This window comes from Nicotiana tomentosiformis, chromosome 3, assembly GCF_000390325.3.
Source record: "Nicotiana tomentosiformis chromosome 3, ASM39032v3, whole genome shotgun sequence".
Classification (NCBI taxonomy): domain Eukaryota; kingdom Viridiplantae; phylum Streptophyta; class Magnoliopsida; order Solanales; family Solanaceae; genus Nicotiana; species Nicotiana tomentosiformis.
The window spans coordinates 5,637,685-5,657,208 of NC_090814.1; the positions used below are offsets into that span (position 1 = coordinate 5,637,685).

At 38.3% G+C, this 19,524-nt stretch overlaps 1 protein-coding gene and 1 pseudogene across 1 annotated transcript; one reads left to right on the plus strand and one right to left on the minus strand.

Moving 5' to 3' along the window:
• The first annotated feature begins 9,460 nt into the window (after positions 1-9,460).
• Positions 9,461-11,197, plus strand: LOC104095518 (tetrahydroberberine oxidase-like; annotated as a pseudogene).
• Positions 11,198-15,811: 4,614 nt separating this feature from the next.
• Positions 15,812-17,811, minus strand: LOC138907296 (uncharacterized). Its single transcript, XM_070197890.1, has 2 exons — positions 17,704-17,811; positions 15,812-16,177 (listed from the first exon to the last, which is right to left on the minus strand). The coding sequence occupies exons 1-2, from the start codon at positions 17,809-17,811 to the stop codon at positions 15,812-15,814; spliced, it is 474 nt and encodes a 157-aa protein (XP_070053991.1).
• Positions 17,812-19,524: the final 1,713 nt, after the last annotated feature.

Sequence of the window (19,524 nt, forward strand, 5' to 3'; positions counted from 1 at the left end):
GCTTTGATCCCGATGGAGATTGGAGAACCGACCATAAGGTATTCCCGGGCAAACGAAGAAGCAAATAATGAAGCATTGTTGATTAAGTTGGTTGATTGAAGGGCATCAAAATTTGGCATATGTGAGGATGGTGGCACAAAAACAAAGGATGGAAAGATATTACAATCTTAGAGCAAATCTTTGATATTTCAAAGTCGAAGAATTGGGTTTGAGAAAAGTAACTCAGAACACCCGAGAAGTTAATGTCGGGAAGCTGAGGGAAGGACCTTACTGTATTTTAGCTACAACCCATAAAGGTTCATATCAGTTGAAAATCAAGATGGAATTAAATTGCCAAGCAATTGGAACGTGACTCAACTCAAAAGGTACTATTGCTGAAGATCTTTGTTGATACTGAAAGTATGTGCTGCACTCTTTTTCCTTCCTCCAGTTTTTGTCCCAATTAGGTTTTTCTGGCAAGGTCTTTAATGAGGCAGCAATGTAAAGCATACTATGAAGAAAGGGTCATCGGCGAGCACCAGACTTCGAGCGTTCGAATTCTCATACTTAGCATCCGAACACTGGGGGAGGGGGGAACTATTGCTTATTAAAGCACTAAAAGTGTGACGAAGACAAGAGACTGTTAGAACTGAGAGCGAAATCTTATTAGGACTGGACACTCATGATCAACCCCATAGAAATAAGTTGTACAAGTTAACCACATGTATTGGCAGCTTTATTTACTTAAGAGAATGTAAATGTACTTTTGAGCATGGAAGGAATAAATCAAAGTCCTTTTGTTTTTATCTTATTTCTTGTCCAAATAATATGTTAATTTCTTTTTTATTTGAAAGTTAATTAAAACTTCAAATGCTTGTACTGGAATGAACATGAGACGCCCTCTTCAAAAGCACCGTAAACATAAGGGCACTCTCTTATGAAACCCTCATAGTCAAAAAGGTAGATACCGAAAGTGTGAATGCCCAGGATTAAAGTTAGTAGATAAAAACAAAGAGAATTTCGAACTTTATCAGTTAAGTAAAAGGAATTTTTTTTGCATAATAAGTAAGCAAAAGAGTTCTTTCATTGCTTAAACTGACAAACTCAATAAGTAAGTTTTGGCATAATTACAAAGGATAAAAAAAAATATACATCAGTTGTTTTTCTCTGCGGAGTCTGGAGGAAGGGAAGTATTTTCGGCTCAATTTACAGGTGAAGGTTGTTCTGCATTTGAACCAAGGCCTTGATACTTATCCTTTTCTTCTTCTTCAGCTTCCTCTTCTGTTCCCGAATACTCGAAGCTAGTATTCGAAGAGTCTGATGCAACGGGCCGAGCATGGAGGTTCTCAAGAGCAGTCGTCTCCAATCCATGAGCCTTGCCAATATAATCATCAATGTTTGCAATGCCTTTTTTGTCCTCCTTCAAAGTCTTTCTCTTCATTTGATAAATTGCATAGTTTTTCTCGAGGAGGAAAGAATCTTCTTGTTCTTGGAGTTTAGCTTGGAGTTTCTCGATTTTGGATTGAAGTTTATCATTTTCAGTTCCCACAACATTGATCCTGGAATCAAGTTCAGTGTTGGTTGTCGTATGAAGCTAATTCTGCTCCATAACCTTTTTGAACCTTTCTTCCATTCTGGCTCTCTTCTCCTCGGCAGCAGAAGCCTCTTCGGTTTTGGAGCATAAGTAACTTCCATGTTATTGATTTGCTCCATAAAAGCAGACTCACGCTCGGCCGCGACAGTTACAGCATCATGCAATTCAACCCACTTGACCTTCGCCTCCTCTAGATCCTCATGTAATTAAGCAACTTCTTGGATATGGGCTATCCTTTCTTGCTCAGATTGCTCCAATCGGGCTTCAAGTTCACCCATTTGAGCAACTTTTTCTTCCAAAATCAAGAGGTGCTCGACAAGCTAATTTCTTTTGGTAATAAGTTGATTTCGTTCTGCAGTATATTCTTCTTTGTCCACAATCAACTTTTGCAAGCAAGGAGGTTAGCCTAGAAAGGTTAAGTTACAGTTATGAAGGCAAATTCTAACAAGTAAAAAGGTAAGAGAATATGGATAAATTGATACCTGAGCTGAACGGTGCATGTTGTTGTTTATCAGACACTCGGCAGAAATATAATTTATTTTTTGCCAATCTTTGGCCATGGCTAGAGGCTTCAGGTAATTGGCGACCTCCACCGGTTTGGAATGTAGGTGGCACTCATTCAAAATTGTAAGAATCACACTTCATTTTCCACCAGTGGTTTGAGTGGATGCCGGGTGAGTGTTCCCTAAATTCCTATGATCGGATACCATAGGGAAGGAACATCTTCCCTCTGTTCGGTTGGGTCCAGTGGAGAGGCAACAACTGGTGTAGAAGGTGTTGCAGTCTCGGTTGGTGTAGAAGTTGATGACAGAGGAATATCTGAGGTAGAACTCCTCGGAATGGAAGCGTCGACAGGAGCCCGTAAACGAGACACAACATTTTCAGCCCATTTCATTTCCGTGAAGAGTCCCTGAACTTCTCCCAGTTGGGGTGTTCGAAGCTCTCATGGCTGAGTATCCGGTTAAGCCGATGAAGAATTATATCTTCTTTGAAGCGGAACTCCTTCATCATCGGTTCCTTCTTTATCGAGGACCATTGTGACTGGTCCAGCTGGAACTTCTTTTGTTGAACTCTTCTCCCGAGTCCCAACCGTAGAAGTATGTATTCTCTTTGGTTTATTGTCCTTGGGTTGGGGACTCCGGGAGGGAGCGCTTTCACTGGAAGCAAGAGCAGATTCACGAGCTTTCTTTCGATTGCGGATATTTTGTAATTGTTGGTGGGCTTCCTCTGGGTCATCGAAAACCTCAATGGCGGGGCAAATGGAAGATCCCTTCGGAAGACCTATGTATTGCAAAAAAGAGTCAATAAATTGATTCTAAGTCACGTTGAAAGTTTGAAAGGGAAAAATGAAGAACTTTTACTTGCCATGGTTCTTGATTTTCCACCCAAATCTAGGGTCCATTTCTTTCCACCTTTGAGAGTTTGGTATGGAAATATCTAGAATTGTTTGTACCCACCAGGCCAGGTGTTTTATCGATCGTGGTTCCCAATGAGTAGCTGGAGTAAGAAAAATAAAAGTTAGCAAAGAAAGAAGTTCTTTTTAATGCAATAAGGAAAGGATATCCGAAGAGTTATGAGTAAAATTCCATAATTCAGGAATGACGGGTGCTGTTGTCGAGAGAATATCCCTGGTAGCAATGAAAACGAACCATTCCAACTAGTCACAATTGTTGTAATCATCAACACTGGTAAGGATGGCGTGGTGGACGCATTTGTTGAGCTTTAGCACACCTCCACGGAAGATCTTTGGAGAGTAGAGGTTGATTAAGTGTGCTAGAGTTAAGGATTCCCCGATCTCGGAGCATAGTTTTCGGAGGCAAGCCACCATACGCCATACTTATGGGCCTACCAGAGCCAAGCAGATTTGGTAACGGTTGCAGAATTCTAAAATTATGCGGTCAATTTCTTGATCCAACCTCAAAATGAAAGGGTATGTATAAACATACATGAACCTTGTTTTAGAGAAGGTGACCCTTTCCACCTCATTGGGGGCAAGGATTACAATATTTTTTCAATCGCAATCTTCCTTCACGACGAAAATGTTAGCAAGACAAATGGAAGAAGGATACGTGCTACCAGGCCAGTGTCTATCGCTTTTGGGATTAATAGGTTCTTTTTGGACTTGAAGGTCCAACTGGGAGTTGAGTTGGAGAGGAATGGTGATATTAATGGTAGGAGGTTTGGATTCGAGATCGACTTCCTTCGTTTTGTTCTTCTTAGGGCCACCACCGAAGAGAAAATCAGAGTTTCCGAGGGCGGAATTAATAGAAGACACGAAGGAAGAAAATTTGGTTAAGAATATTTTACTTAGAAGAATGGAAATTTGCAGTAGGGTTCCAAGGAAATTCGAAGAAGAAGAAGAGTTTGTAAAAGTGAAAGGTAAAAGTGATGAGTAGTGGAGAATTTTATAGACGGTAAAATTCATAGTCATGACTACCTAGAAAATTGGCAAAAAAATTTGTCAAATCACGGGATAACACGTATTCGGGTCATTAAATACGAGAAGACGTGCGTCCTTTCACATATCAGAAACCGTTCAGGAATTTTTCCGTAAAAACAAAGGGTCTTATCTACTTCCCGGTAACACAAAGTTTTATTACCAAAAAGTAGGAGAATTATCTGTATGGGGTAAAATTAGTAAGTAACAGGTGAACGAATGACAAGATGACACGTGTATTTAGAGACATGTAAGATATAAGGCAGCAAATAGTTGGCACCGGATACAGATATGTGATTGGTGCAGGATAAGTTCCAAAGGCATTGGAACCAGGAACGAAAATTTGAAAAGAAGATATCGGTTAAAAAAGATAGCATTCGATGAGCAGCCATTACAGAGAATATTTGTATTAATGTTCAACCGTTATGTAGCCATCGATAGGAGTTTTATTCTCATCCAAGAAGAACTTGATTTGGGGATCTTGTCTCCTTGAATAGAACGATAAATAGGAAAACTTGTATCTATAGTTGGACACCAAAATTTATTTATATTCAAAAGGCAAAATAGCCTCCGGGCCACTTAAACTTGTACCCGTTTGTTAACCCAGTAAATGAACTTATGACTTTCCTATTTAGATACTTCTACTTGTTCATTTGCATAATAATAAATTCGTTTGACCGTTAACCATGGTTATGTGGCAAAGACCCGGCTGATGTGGTCAAGGTATGTGTTAATCACGCTGTGAGAGCGCGTGAATAGACTTACTTTAATTAAAAAAGTACTAAATTCAGAAAACAAATACTAAAGGACAAAAAAATAAAATTTAAAAAAATCCCCTATGCCTACCCCTTTCTTCCCGATTCCCACCCTCCGCTATTATTTTTCTTCCCTTTTTCTCGTTTCTTATTTCACCTTCTTTAGATGTTTAGATTTGCGGTGGGTGGGTCTGATGGCAAGGATGCGGTCAAAGTTGCGATATTGAATTACAATTTGGAATCTACCAATCATTTCTATATTAAAAATTTGTTGTACATCTCTATTTCTCTGTAATTTACGAGGTTAAGAGCTGAGTAACACGTGCTTTAATTTTCATTTATGGATTTTCAAGCAGAGGAATATTGATGAAATATTTAGAAGAACCGGTGAGATACTTTTGAAGAAATTAAAAAAAAAATCAGAGATGAGAAAGGAGCTGATATTTTCGAAGAAGGCGGTGACTAGCATATGATTTTTCTTTTTAGTTGGTGGCGCTGTGTTAATAGCATGATTCTGGTGGTGGTGGTGCGTTGCTGGAATAAAATTATAGAGGACTATTTTTGTTTGTCTATTATGATTTATGGGTGGCCAGGTGGTTTATTTGAGTGAGGAGGCATTTTCTCGGTCAGGAGATTGTGATGAGACTGGTGGTTTGAGGTGGTGCGGTAGTTCACTGTGGAGCAGAGTTGGTGTTTACTATGAACCAGAAGAGAAGAAAAATAAATAGCAAAATGGCCTAAATTAATTATTTAGTTTATAAAAGAGGGACCTGCAAAATACACGTCACAAAATAATGACCGAAGAAAATTAGTAGGACCACAATAAAAACTATGAATGAGTGAAAGATATGGCAGTAGAAAGTACTAGATTTTGTCCACGTCAGCAGCAATTGGACAACACGCACGGTCATGTGTTTAATAGTACTCAAGTCATTAAGTGATGGTGCTAAAATGGGAGCGACGAAAGTTCATGCACCGGCTTGAAAATCTTATGCAAGTTTAGGGGCTGTTAGGCCTTTTTGCCTAATCAAAACCTATAATCTACTCTTACAATATAAAATTGCTTTCTTTCTTTCTTTCCTTAAACATCGTTCTTATTATCGTCTCTGGAGGGGCTCATCATATAGTCAGACTTGTATTTTATTTAATTTTACTTAGTCAATTCATTTATGTTCATAGTTATTTTATATTTTTGGATCAAACTAATTCACGTGTCTATAAATCACATTACAATTTTAACTGTACCATTTTACGGGTAAACAGTCACCGTATCATGTAGGTCTTTAGCAATAATTTCACAACAAAATTGTTTCTGGAAAAAGAAAACAACTTCCTTGGTAATCTGATTGTCTCCTTCAATGACCATCAGTGTTGTCAGTAATAGCAGATTAACTCAACAATGTCCTGATTCAAAATTTTATCCTATTCTCCACAGTGTTGTTAGTAATAGCAGCATTTTCTGGGATAGCAACTTGTTCTTCAAGCTTTTTGGTCCTTCCAATAATGTCCCAAATTGATTGTTTAGACCACTTAGACAAACATTTACAGGGTCGGCTAGATAGGGAGGGGTGAAGTTCAAAAATAGCCAGATTTACAAGTGGTAATTGAAAAATAGGTACAGTTTCAACATTAATCGAAATTTAGTCACTTTTCATGTAAAGATAAATCTGAACAAAAATACTGTTCAAAATCTGAAAAATATTCTAGCATAATATACTGGACTTCCAGCATAATATACTGGTCCAGCATAATATGTGGAAGTTCATACACGGGTGCTCCAATCTCTAGTATATTATGCTGGAACTTTCCGTGTGTTGGAGTTCCAGCATAATATGCTGGAAGTTCATACACAGGTGCACCAATCTCCAGTATATTATGCTAAAACTTTCCGTGTTGCAGCAAAATAGTGGCTATTTTTCATTGACGTTGCAAACGCTGGCTATTTTTCAATTACCAGTCCGAAAACTAACTAGACCGTGCTATTTTCACGATAGGGAGGCCACTAAAACAATTACTTTATAGGCCCCACAAAAATGAAGGACCAAAAGTTTTTTATTTTATAGATTATTTGCATAATATAAAATATTAATAAAAGATATTATATTTTTTAGTACTTGCGTTTTTAGAATGTGAAAGAGGTTATTCAGTTAAATAACTTGAATCTTATAATAAACATACCATGATGAAAATAAATAATTTGATACGACTTTAATAATTAAAACATAGAGTCTCTTGCATGTAGTATCTTTTAGAGTTTATTATTTCTTATAAAGAATGTATTAATAATATTCTCACTTCATAATAGACTTATATTATCCCAAATGTATGATGTTATTTTGATATCTAGTTAGTAATACAAAATTGAGATTATTACATTATAAGAATTTATAAAAATATTATCTTAATCAACCAATAAAAAGTATTATAATATAAGTCTTTTGAGTAGAGTTACCAAATATTTTTAAGAGTGGGAGCTAGCAAGTAATTGCGTGAATAATCAAGATACATACAAGATGGTACGTACACCATCTTTTTTGCAAAAATAATCAAATGAGAATATATAAAATTTTATTAAATGAATTTAAGACATCTTATTAAAGTTTGATTATAAACCACAAATTTCGTTGAGCAACCTCTGTTAGTTCACAAAAGGAAGACTCTTGGACATTCTATGTGGACTTCCTCCTTTCTTCTCTTGAGGTTTTACACTAAATGAGAGTTGATTTATTGTTACAAACATTACTTTGATCATCACACAAATATTAAACCTAAAAGCTTTGGTCTGTGGATTACAAATTGAATGACTCTCTTAACTTGCTAATTTATTTGGACTCTATTTTAGTGGTTAAGGTTATTGTGTTACCAAAATAGGGAAGAATCCATGGAGTATACGTCATGAACAATCACTTATAATTATCTTAAATATAGTATGATAATGTAAGACAGTACCTTGTAAGTATCTTTGTCCGGTGAGGATCAATAAATTTTTTTCTTTCACCATACATTGTTTGTCGATATAAGTTAAGCCCCTGAATGACCGGCCAAATTATGCATTGGTGTCAATTTTGACCAGTGGCGGAGAATATTTTAGTGGTGTCACTTCTACAGAAATTTATACAGTATAATTAGGTAATTTTTATTTATATATATATATATATATATATATATATATATATATATATATATATATATACTAACTATATATTGATATCCTTTTGATTTTTGTGAGTTTATTTCTCTATATATCTATCCCTTCAATAAAACTTCTAGCTCCACCACAACTTTGACATGTTGAACAAGTCAAAATCATACTCGAAAAGTGAGAGTTCTACGCAATCAGGCCAATCCAACTGCCAAAATTTTCATTTTTCTCATGCTTTGTGTCAATGTACAAGGGAGAGTCTCCTTTTATTTCCTTCTTTCCGTTAATTGCTTATCTCTTGGATATATTCAAGAATTATGGTCATTAATAAATAATTTACCTAAAGTTTCAAGATAGAAACAAGGTGGTTTCCTTGAAATAAAATAAAAGGAGAAAAATAGTTTACTACATTACTCGGGAAGTTTTAAAATCATCTCAAATGATATTTTGTGTTTTTGAAGATTATATAATTTAGAACCCCTAATTCCGGAATAAAATCTATTTTATGTCCTTTTCTTTTAATTAATAAATATATCTCTAGTAACATAAAAAGTTACAAAAAAGATTATTTAACTCTACAGAAATCAGTGATGATTTTGCTTTCCTTTGTGAATGCATTTATTAGGAAATTTAAAATGAGCAAGCATGAACATCTATTTGTTCATGTTTAATTTTCATAATTAAATGGTACTGCCAAATGGTTGTTTTGCAACTAAGATCCAAATGGGACGACGAAAATGTGTTCTACAATATACAGGAAAATTGGTCCAACTTTGGTTAGCAAAAACCTTTAATTTTACCAAATTCAAATCTAAATTTGAGATTAAGGAACAGTTATTTGGTAGCGTGGATACAGGAGGGAAATTATGTATGGTCAAAACCAATTCTTAGTCATAAAGACCGGTCGAGACAATGACGTTTCAATCGAAGGGTATCCACATGACAAGCTCGGACCAATTCCGAAGTAGAGACGTCGAGCTTCGAGCCATAAGACCAATCAACGGGAAAACTCAATATCATTATCGAGCCCGTGTCCGAATCGGACTACGGGGCAACACCGATCGACACAGGCCCCGAATATCGATGCCCCAAGGCAGAACCGAGCTTGAACCAAGACTGGGGATTCGATCTAACACCGAGCTCGAGTCAGTGCCAAGCTCGCACACAAGAGCCGTTACAACCGCACCAAGGGAGAGAATCTTGGCGAGAATCAAGGAAGAGACAAACCATTATGGGTCCTCCACTATATGTATTATTTTATTATGTTGTTATAGATAAAACAGTGACCCTCTACTATAAAAAGGGAGATAGACTGCAATAGACACAGGTCCTTCAGGATATATTAAGATTTCATTGTGCTTGTTTTTCGAATTCATTTTCAGTCTTCCCGTCCATCATTCCCATTTTATAGTAAAAATACCTGTATTGTCATTTTGTATCAAAGGAATTTACATACCCTTAGAATCATATCTAAATTTAACGTTATCCGATTTTTTCGGGTAAACAAAAATAAATAGAGGTTCTTGCAATATTCTTTCTCAAACATCAAAGATATGACGATATCATTGCTTTCCTATCTTTCACTTCTTATTTTCTCATCATCTTTATGCGCAGCTTCAACTGATGTTCAAAAGAAGTTCCTTCAATGCTTATCTGTTAGTGACCAAAATATCCCCCTCTACACCACAAACAACAAAAATTACTCATCCGTTTTGCATTTCTCCCTACAAAACCTTAGGTTCAATACGAATAAAACCCCTAAACCTCTTGTAATTGTGACCCCAAGCTGAAATCCAACGAGTCATACTTTGTGCTAAGGAAAGTAGCATACATGTTAGGGTTCGTAGTGGAGGGCATGATTATGAAGGCCTTTCTTATGTATCAGAGGATCCATTTGTCCTAATTGATCTGATTGGCCATAGAAATATCACTATCAATGTTGATGATAAAACTGCATGGGTTGAAACCGGATCCACTATCGGCGAACTCTATTATAAAATATCGGAGAAAAGTAAAACCCTAGGGTTTCTAGCAGGTGTTTGTCCGACAATAGGTGTTGGTGGTAATATTAGTGGAGGTGGCACTGGGGTTATGCTTAGGAAATATGGCCTAGAAGCAGATAACGTTATAGATGCACGCTTAATAGATGCTAATGGAAGGATTCTTGATAGGAAATCAATGGGGGAAGATCTCTTTTGGGCTATAAGAGGAGGTGGAGGTAATAATACCTTTGGACTTGTTCTTGCATGGAAAATCAAATTGGTGGATGTTCCTGAAAAGGTAATAGTGTTCACTATTGACAGAACCTTGGAACAAAATGCCACAAAACTTGTGCACAAATGGCAATACGTCTCGTCGAAGTTCCATCAAGATTTGTACATTAGAATCCTCATCCATAAAGATGAACAAAATATATTCCTAGCTTCATTCATCTCTATATTCCTCGGTGAAATCGACCGATTACTTCTTATCATGCAAGAAAACTTCCCTGAATTGGGATTAGCAAGAGAAAATTGCATTGAGATGAGCTGGATTGAATCTACCTTATATTTTGCAGGGTTCCCAAGAGGAGAATCTCTTGATGTTCTAATAACTAGGGGTTTACCACCAACGCTTTACTCAGAAGCAAAAGCGGACTACGTGCAAAAGCCAATCTCAGTACAACAACTAGAAGGGATATGGGATTTTTTCAATGCAGGTGAAGCTAAATTTGAACAAATGATATTGACTCCATATGGTGGTATAATGGATGAGATTTTAGAGAATGAGCTTCCATTCCCAAATAGAGCTGGAAATTTGTATGAAATCCAATACCTAATGTTTTGGGATGAAGAAGGAAAAGAAGAAGAAGCTGAAAGGCACATAAGTTGGATGAGAAGGCTTTATGCCCATATGGAACCTTTAGTTTCTGCATCCCCACGAGCTGCTTATATTAATTATAGGGATCTTGATATTGGAGTGAACAACAAGAAGGGAAACACAAGCTATGCACAAGCTAAGGTTTGGGGAATTAAGTATTTCAAAAACAACTTTGATAGATTGGTTCAAGTAAAGAGTAAGGTGGATCCTTCAAACTTTTTTATGAATGAACAAAGCATTCCTCCCTTGGTGGAGCAAGAATAAAGGTGATTTAAGTATATGGAGGAAGAAAAGGTCAAAGTAAAGTAGTTATGGTATTTAATTCGGCAAGGGGTTGTTTGGTAGATGTATTACTAGAAATAATACTGGTACTGATTAAATGTTGCATTCGTAATACGCTGTAGTGTTTAGTTTTTTTGTTTTCTACGTCTAGTACTAATCTATATATATGTGTATGTGAGTGTGTACGATGTGCATACTTGCTTTTTTATAGCAAATATAATATGCAATAACAAAAAAGGAAACACAAGCTATCAAGAGGGGGTGAATTGTGTATAATAAAATATAGTCAATTTGGTCGACTTAAAGCATTCATTCATGTAACTGCAGAAGATGACTGTAAGTTCTATGAAGAAATGAAGTACGAGAGCAGAAGTGTAGAAAGGTAAAGAGGCATGGAATTTTTATTGTGTATAATCCAGTCCCATTGGGTGATAAGTGTAACGACCCGAATTGCTACTTCAGGATGTCGCGATGACACCTAATCTTTAAGACTAGGTAAACCTAACATTTAACAATAACTTAATAGAAATAATCAACAGAAATACTAAAGCAAGACTGATAAACTCATATAAACTTCCAAAATAGGATCTCAACAACAATCTTCCCAAAACCAGTTGAACTGAGTCATAAGCTCTACAGAGTAATCTGGAATATCCACTACAACACTGTCTGAATAATAAAAACAACAGAATGAAAGATAAGGGAAGGTGACTTCGAGGCATGCGGACTCCGAACAGGTATACCTTGAAGTCTCCGGAAAACAGGTACAATCAATCATTGACGTCCATCACGGGCAGACGTACAAGGATCTGCACAAAAAGATATCCAGAAGCGTAATATGAGCACACCACAACGATACCTAGTAAGTATCAAGCCTAACCTCGGTAGAGTAGTGACGAGGCCAGGTCAAGACACCTACTAGGACATAATAAACAGAACAAAATATAATAACGAGAAGTAATGAAAAGCGGAGAAATAAGTGATAATGAAGCATGTTACCAACATAGACTAATGATAGGATTGTAAGCATAGAGGTAACAAGAAGGAAACAAATAAAGAGAACCACAATAGTAAAATACGGAGAAAAACTGATAAGACGAAGAAGAATGAAATCAACAAGAACTGTTTAACCAATAACTCTTTACAACATGAGATAAACAATAAGAATCACAAACGAGGTACCGCCTCGTATACAATAAGAATCACAACCGAGGTACCGTCTCGAATTCACATTTCTCAATTTCAATCACAATCTTAATTTCCTTATACCGCCGCGTGAGCCTTACATTTAGATAGTTTTGAAAATATTTTTTTTAAAATAGCTACACGCACTGTAGCCCACCTTATGACGTCGTGTGGCTTCAAGTAATTCCCTTATAAGCAACACGCACATAAATCCCACCTTATATCATCGCATGCACATTAACCCCTATCCTTATACTGCCGCATGCACATAAATATCACAACACAATAACAACTCACACCACAAGTGCTCATATGCCACAACTTGCCAAAAAATCAACAATATCAATGTCTCCACAATAATGGCTCAGGGCTCAACCACAATGTATACAAGAATATCAACAATAACAATGAATGTGGATTGTTCGATAAGGAAGATATCACAACAATTAATAATTTCGCCTCAATATGATAACAACTTTCACAACTTCAACGCTAATAACTCACTAAAAAGATATTTCACAAATAACAACTTCAATTACAAGTAATTCAACAATTAAGGATGTAACAAGGCAATAACATCAACTAGGCATATAAGAGTAAAACAACAAGTAAGAGGTAGAACAAGTATTAAACAAGTCAGATAAGGCATGTAAGGATATACTAACACATGTAAGAGTAGGTTAACAATGAGAATTTAAAACATGATAGGACAATTCAATTAAAGACATGGAAAGAATCTAAATATTCTAATCGGTCAAATATCATATATAACCTTGTACCCACTCGTCACCTTGCGTACACAGCTTTCACATAACATAAATGACACAATCAATCCTAAATCCTAAGAGGTAGTTCCCCCACACAAAGTTAGGCAAAATACTTACCTCAATTAGGCCAACTCAACCCTCGAAAATAGTTTTTTTCCTAAAATCTACCTCCACATGGTTCAAATCTAACTAAAATTGACTTAGTATCATCAAACAATACAAGGGAAAATAATTACAATAGATAAAGCTATGATCTTTACACTTTTCCCAAAAAGTCAACTCGAGGCCCGTCCTGTCATAACCCCGGTTCAAGGATAGATTCCGACTACCCATAACCCCACGAGTTCATATATACGATTAGTTTCAAAATTCGAGTCCAAATCGACTCTCAAAACTCAAATTCTTATTTTTCAAAAATTTGACAATCCCAATTTTTCCTCTTTGGTTCACATAAATTTTATGTTAAATCTAAGATATAATCATGAAATATAGTTGGAATTTGATTAGAATCACTTACCCAATATTTGTAAATGAAAATCCCCTCTCCAAATCACCCCTACCGAGTTTAGGGTTCTAAAATGAGAGAATATGTTGAAAAATCCCGAGTCCTAACCCTTTTGATCAGCTGCAGATGTCGCAATTGCGAACCCTCGCAATTGCGAAGGATTCCTCGCAAATGGAGCCTCTAACAGCCTAAAAGAAGGTCGCAAATGTGACATTGGCTTCGCATTTGCGAAGCATGTCCTCCTCGCAAATGTGACATTTTTGTCGTAAATGCGAACTACCCAATTCCTGAGCTACTTAGAAATTGCGATATCTAAGACCCCCTGCTAAGCTCGCAATTGCGAACCTGGTATTCGCAAATGCGATACCAGAGGCATCAGCACACCAGATTCCTGTTTTCAGTTCAAACCATTCTGAAACATGTCTGAAAATCATTCAAGCCCTCGGGGATCCATATCAAACAACCACACAAGTCTAAAAATATCATACGAACTAGCTCTCGCGATCAAAACACAAAAATAATATCTAGAACTACGAATCGAACACCAAAACGCATGAATTTCAAGAACTTCTAGAATTGCAACTAAGCATCCGAAACCTATCAATAAAACTCCAAATGATACCAAATTTTGCAGACAAGTTCTAAATAGTATAACAGACCTATTCTAAGTCATAAAATCAAGTTTCGAACCCGATAGCTAAAAGTCAACCTACGGTCAAACTTCTAAACTTCAAATTGCCAAATTTCGGCAAAAAAACACAAATCAAACAACAGACTTTCGAATTCGATTACGGGCATACGCCCAAGTCTAAAATCACGATACGAAGCTATCGGAGCCCTCGTTTTCACAAAAGTCAAAGTTTGGTCAACATTTCTAACTTAAGCTACTAAGTCAAGAACCAAAAGGGTCTAAATCAACCGAAAATCTTCTCGAAATAAAACCAGTCAATCCCGTAATCATAAAACCATAAATGTTCATTCTCGAACGTGCATAAAGACATATCTGAAGTGATGAATAGATGAGGATAACGAATCCACATGTCGTGCTCGGTCTCCCAAGTCACCTCTTTGACCAGTTGACCCCTCTATTGAACCTTCACTGAAGCAATGTTCTTTGATCTTAACTTCTGGACTTGTCTATCCAAGATAGCCACTGGCTCCTCAATATAAGTTAAATCTTTGTCCAATTGAACTGAGTTGATGTCTAAAACATGAGACAGATCACCATAATACTTCTGGAGTATAGAAACATGGAACACCGGATGAACTGTAGATAAGTTAGGTGGCAATGCAAGATTATAGGCTACCTCACTGACTCTCTCAAGGGTCTCAAAAGGAACGATCTATCTAGGGCTCAACTTGCCCTTCTTCCTGAACCTCATCACACCCTTCATGGGTGAAACCCAGAGCAAAAATCCCTATCCAACCATGAATGCAACATCATGAACTCTCCGATCAGCATAACTCTTTTATCTAGATTGGGTTGTACGAAGCCAATCCTGAATCAACTTGATCTTCTCCAAGGCATCTTGAACCAAAACCGTGCCCAATAACTTAGCCTCTCCCGGCTCAAACCAACCAACTGGAGAATGACACCATCTCCCATATAAGGCCTCATAAGGAGCCATTTGAATATTTGATTGGTAGTTGTTGTTGTAGGCAAACTCCGCAAGTGGCAAGAACTGATCCCAAGAATGCCCGAAATCAATAACACAGGCACGAAGCATATCCTTCAATATCTGAATAATGCGCTCGGACTGCCCGTCCGTCTGGGGGTGAAATTATGTACTCAACTCAACTCATGTTCCTAACTCACGCTGCACAACTCTCCAAAAATGCGATGTGAACTGCATACCTCAATCGGAGATAATGGATACCGGCACACCGTGAAGTCGAACAATCTCACGGATATAGACCTGAGCTAGCTTCTCTGAAGAGTAGGTGGTCACCACCGGAATAAAATGACCCGACCTGGTCAACCTATCCACAATCACCCATATCGCGTCAAATTGCTTCTGAGTCCGTGGGATCCCAACAACGAATTCCATGGTAACACGCTCCCATTTCCACTCGGGAATCTCAAGTCTCTGAAGCAAACCGCCAAGACTTTGATGATTATACTTCACTTGTTGACAATTTAGGGACCGAGCCACATACTCCACTATATATTTCTTCATTCTCCTCCACCAATCGTGTTGTCTCAAATCTTGATACATCTTAGTGGCACCCGGATGAATGGAGTACCGCGAACTGTGGGCCTCCTCAAGGATCATCTCACGCAACCCATCCACATTAGGCACACATAATCATCCCTGCATCCGCAACACACCATCATCTCCAATAGAAACCTCCTTAGCATCGTCGTACTGTACTGTGTCCTTAAGGACAAGCAAATGGGGATCATAATATTGACGCTCTCTGATGCGATCATATAAGGAAGATCGGGAAACCACACAAACAATAACCCAGCTGGGCTCCGAAATATCCAATCTAACAAACTGATTAGCTAAGTCCTGAACATCTAGCACTAGTGGCCTTTCTGCTACCGGTAGATATGTTAAACTGCCCAAGATCTCTGCTTTTCGACTCAAGGCATCGGCCATCACATTGGCCTTCTCGGGATGATATAGAATAGTGATATCATAGTCATTAAGAAACTCCAACCATCTCTGCTGCCATAAATTAAGATCCTTCTATTTGAAAAAATGCTAAATATTTCGGTTGTCGGTATAGACCACACAAGGGACACCGAACAAATAGTGTCGCCAAATTTTTAATGCGTGAACAATAGCTGCCAATTCCAAGTTGTGGATCGGATAATTATTCTCATAGACCTTTAACTGCCGAGACGTGTAGGAAATCACCCTACCGTCTTTCATTAACACCGCGCCAAGCCCAACACGTGACACATCACAATACACAGTGTAAGACCTCGAATCCGTAGGCAACACCAACGTTGGGGCTATGGTCAAAATAGTCTTGAGCTTTTGAAATCTCGCCTCACACTCCTCGTACCATCTGAAAGGAGCACCTTTCTGGGTTATTCTGGTTATAGGTGCAGCAATGAATGAGAAACCCTCTACAAAACGGTGATAATACCTGGCCAAACCAAGGAAACTCTGAATCTCAGTAGCCGAAGACGGTCTGGGCCAACTCTGAACTACTTCAATCTTCTTCGGATCTACCTAGATCCCCTCACACGACAAAACATGACCCATAAACGCCATCGAATCAAGCCAGAATTCACATTTTTAGAATTTTGCATACAACTTCTTCTCTCTCAAATTATGGAGCACGATTCTCAAGTGCTGCTCTTGATCTTCTGGACTGCAGGAGTACACCAAGATGTCGTCAATAAATACAATGATGAATGAATCAAGATATGGCTGGAATACACTATTCATCACATGCATAAATGTCGTGGGGCGTTGGTCAGCCCAAATAACATCACAAGGAACTCGTAGTGACCATACCGAGTCCTTAAGGCAATCTTCAGAATATCTGAATCCCGAATCTACAACTAATGATACCTTGACCGCAAATCAATCTTCGAGAACACGTTGTCACCCTGTAGCTGATCAAATAAGTCATCAATGCCCGGCAATGGACACCTGCTCTTCACTGTAACCTTGTTCAACTACTGATAATCAATACACATGTGCATAAAGCCATCCTTCTTGTTCACAAACTAAACTGGCGCACCTCAAGGTGACACACAAGGCCGAATGAAACCCTTATCAGCACTGACATCTCTCACAAAGTCTAGATAAGCATCACACCCCTTCTCAACCATCCATTGAGCCTTCAGAAATGACACAACCTTGCTAGAAACATAATCCAAAGTACCCTCCACTACAATTGTGGTAAGCCTGGCATAACCAATATCACTGTTTTGGCGTGACAATCCAGAATAGCATGATATGGCGACAACCAGTCCATGCCCAAGATAACATCAAAGTCTACTATACTGAGCAACAATAGATCAACTCTGGTCTCAAAACCACCAATAACAACTAAACACGACCGATACACACAGTTCCACAATAATAGAATCTCTCACAAGCATGGACACATAAACATGAGAACTCAAAGAATCACGAGATATATCCAAATACGGAGCAAAGTAATATGACACATGAATAAGTGGATTCCATATCAAATATGACTGATACATATCTATTACAAACCGGAACCATACCTGTGATGTCTGCGTCTGACGGCTTGTAGCTGCAGCATGGCCACCACTAAATCCTCCAGTACCACAAGGCCTTTTGGCCTCCCTGTCCTGTCTCTCACAGCCCCGCATACCCTCCAACCTCCGTGCGATCTCTATCACCTGCTGATACGGGGTATCTATCTCAAACTATCAAACCATGCTGAATCTAATAACATAGTTGAGTCCCTCGATGAATCGGCGGACTCGCTCCCTGACTGTAGAAACCAAGGCAGGTGCATGTCAGGACAAATCACTGAATCTGACAGCATATCTAACACTGTTATAGTACCCTGGCGCAGCTTCTCAAACTTTGCGCGCCATACATCCTGAAGGGTCTGGGGAACAAACTCTCTCAAGAATATTTCTAAAAACTGAGTCCATGTAAGTGAAGCTGCATCAGCTAGGCTAACCTCCTCGTAAACTCTCCAACACTAATATGCTGCTCCTGATAGCTGGAATGTAGTGATAGCAACTCCGCTCGTCTCCACAATACCTATGGTGTGGAGAATATGGTGGCACTTCTCTAGAAAGCCTTATGTATCCTTTGAATCTAAGCCACTGTATGTAGGAGGATGATACTTCTTGAACCTCTCAAGTCTAAGCTATGCCTCCTCAGATGCCACTGCCCTACCCTCAGGTTGAACTGGAATAACAGGTTGTGCTGGCATAACCTCTGGGACTTGATCAACATGGAACCGCTGCTCTAGAGTACGGGCCGCGGGAGTCTGAGCTCATCTCCCAACCTGAGATGTGGCTGGTGCAAGTGGAATCAACCCCACCCGAGCTAGAGTACTAAACATGCTCAAGAACTGTACTGGGGTATCCTGAAGTGCAGGGGTGGCAACAGGTGCCTCAGGTGCCTTTCCCCCAACTGGAGCTCCTGGTGGCTCCTCTACCGCAGCTCGGGCAGGTGCTCTAGCTGCACCACGTGCCCTGACCTTGGCCTCTCATGGCTCTAGCAGGGAGCGCGGGTGTTTGATCGTCAGATCCATCAGTACGTGTCCTCACCATCTATTAAAGAATAGAAAGTCAAAGATTTAGATTTTGAAGTCAACCAATTCGCACTATAAGGAATCAAAGAAGTGGAGTTTTCCTAACAGTTCTGTAGTTGATCACATCCAAAGCACAATTCAATAGAGATATAAAACGGTCGTATGCAATAATAAATACCCAACTAGGAGTCGGGGTCGAATCCACTGGGACATAGGATGGGAGTTAGGGGTATATATTTCAATTGAGCAATTGGATTATCTAGATTGCACTTCCACAACAAGGATTTTTTTTCTATTTCTACTATTAATCTAATGATTACAAGATAAAGAAAATAGACTAGATATAATTGTTTTTAGGGATTTTCCAAATGGGTAAAAGACCTAGGGTTGTGACCATAACCTAAGTGTTTGTCAAATGGGATAAAATTGTTTGTGCTTGTTTTGTCAATTGGGGTGTATTATATCTCTCAACTCTACATTACCCACTCAATACCTCTCGGTCAGAGAGTGGTTTTGCTCAATTTGGCTTTCTCAAGATCAAATGGGTATCACCCAAAACAGTTGATAAGAGCTCAAGTCGGGTTATTACTATCTCTAGGTTGAACCCTTTAATTGGGTTAATCAATCTCTCAATTAACCCACTTCCTTGTTAGCTAAGTTATCCTAGACTATGTCCCTCTTTCTCAAGTAGATATTAAGTCAAATAGGTATGAACTAATATTTGCAACCATTAATTTTACAATTAAAGCATGAAATAAGGCAAATAATCAACACCCAATCATAAACAAGCACTAAATTAGATACCAAAAAG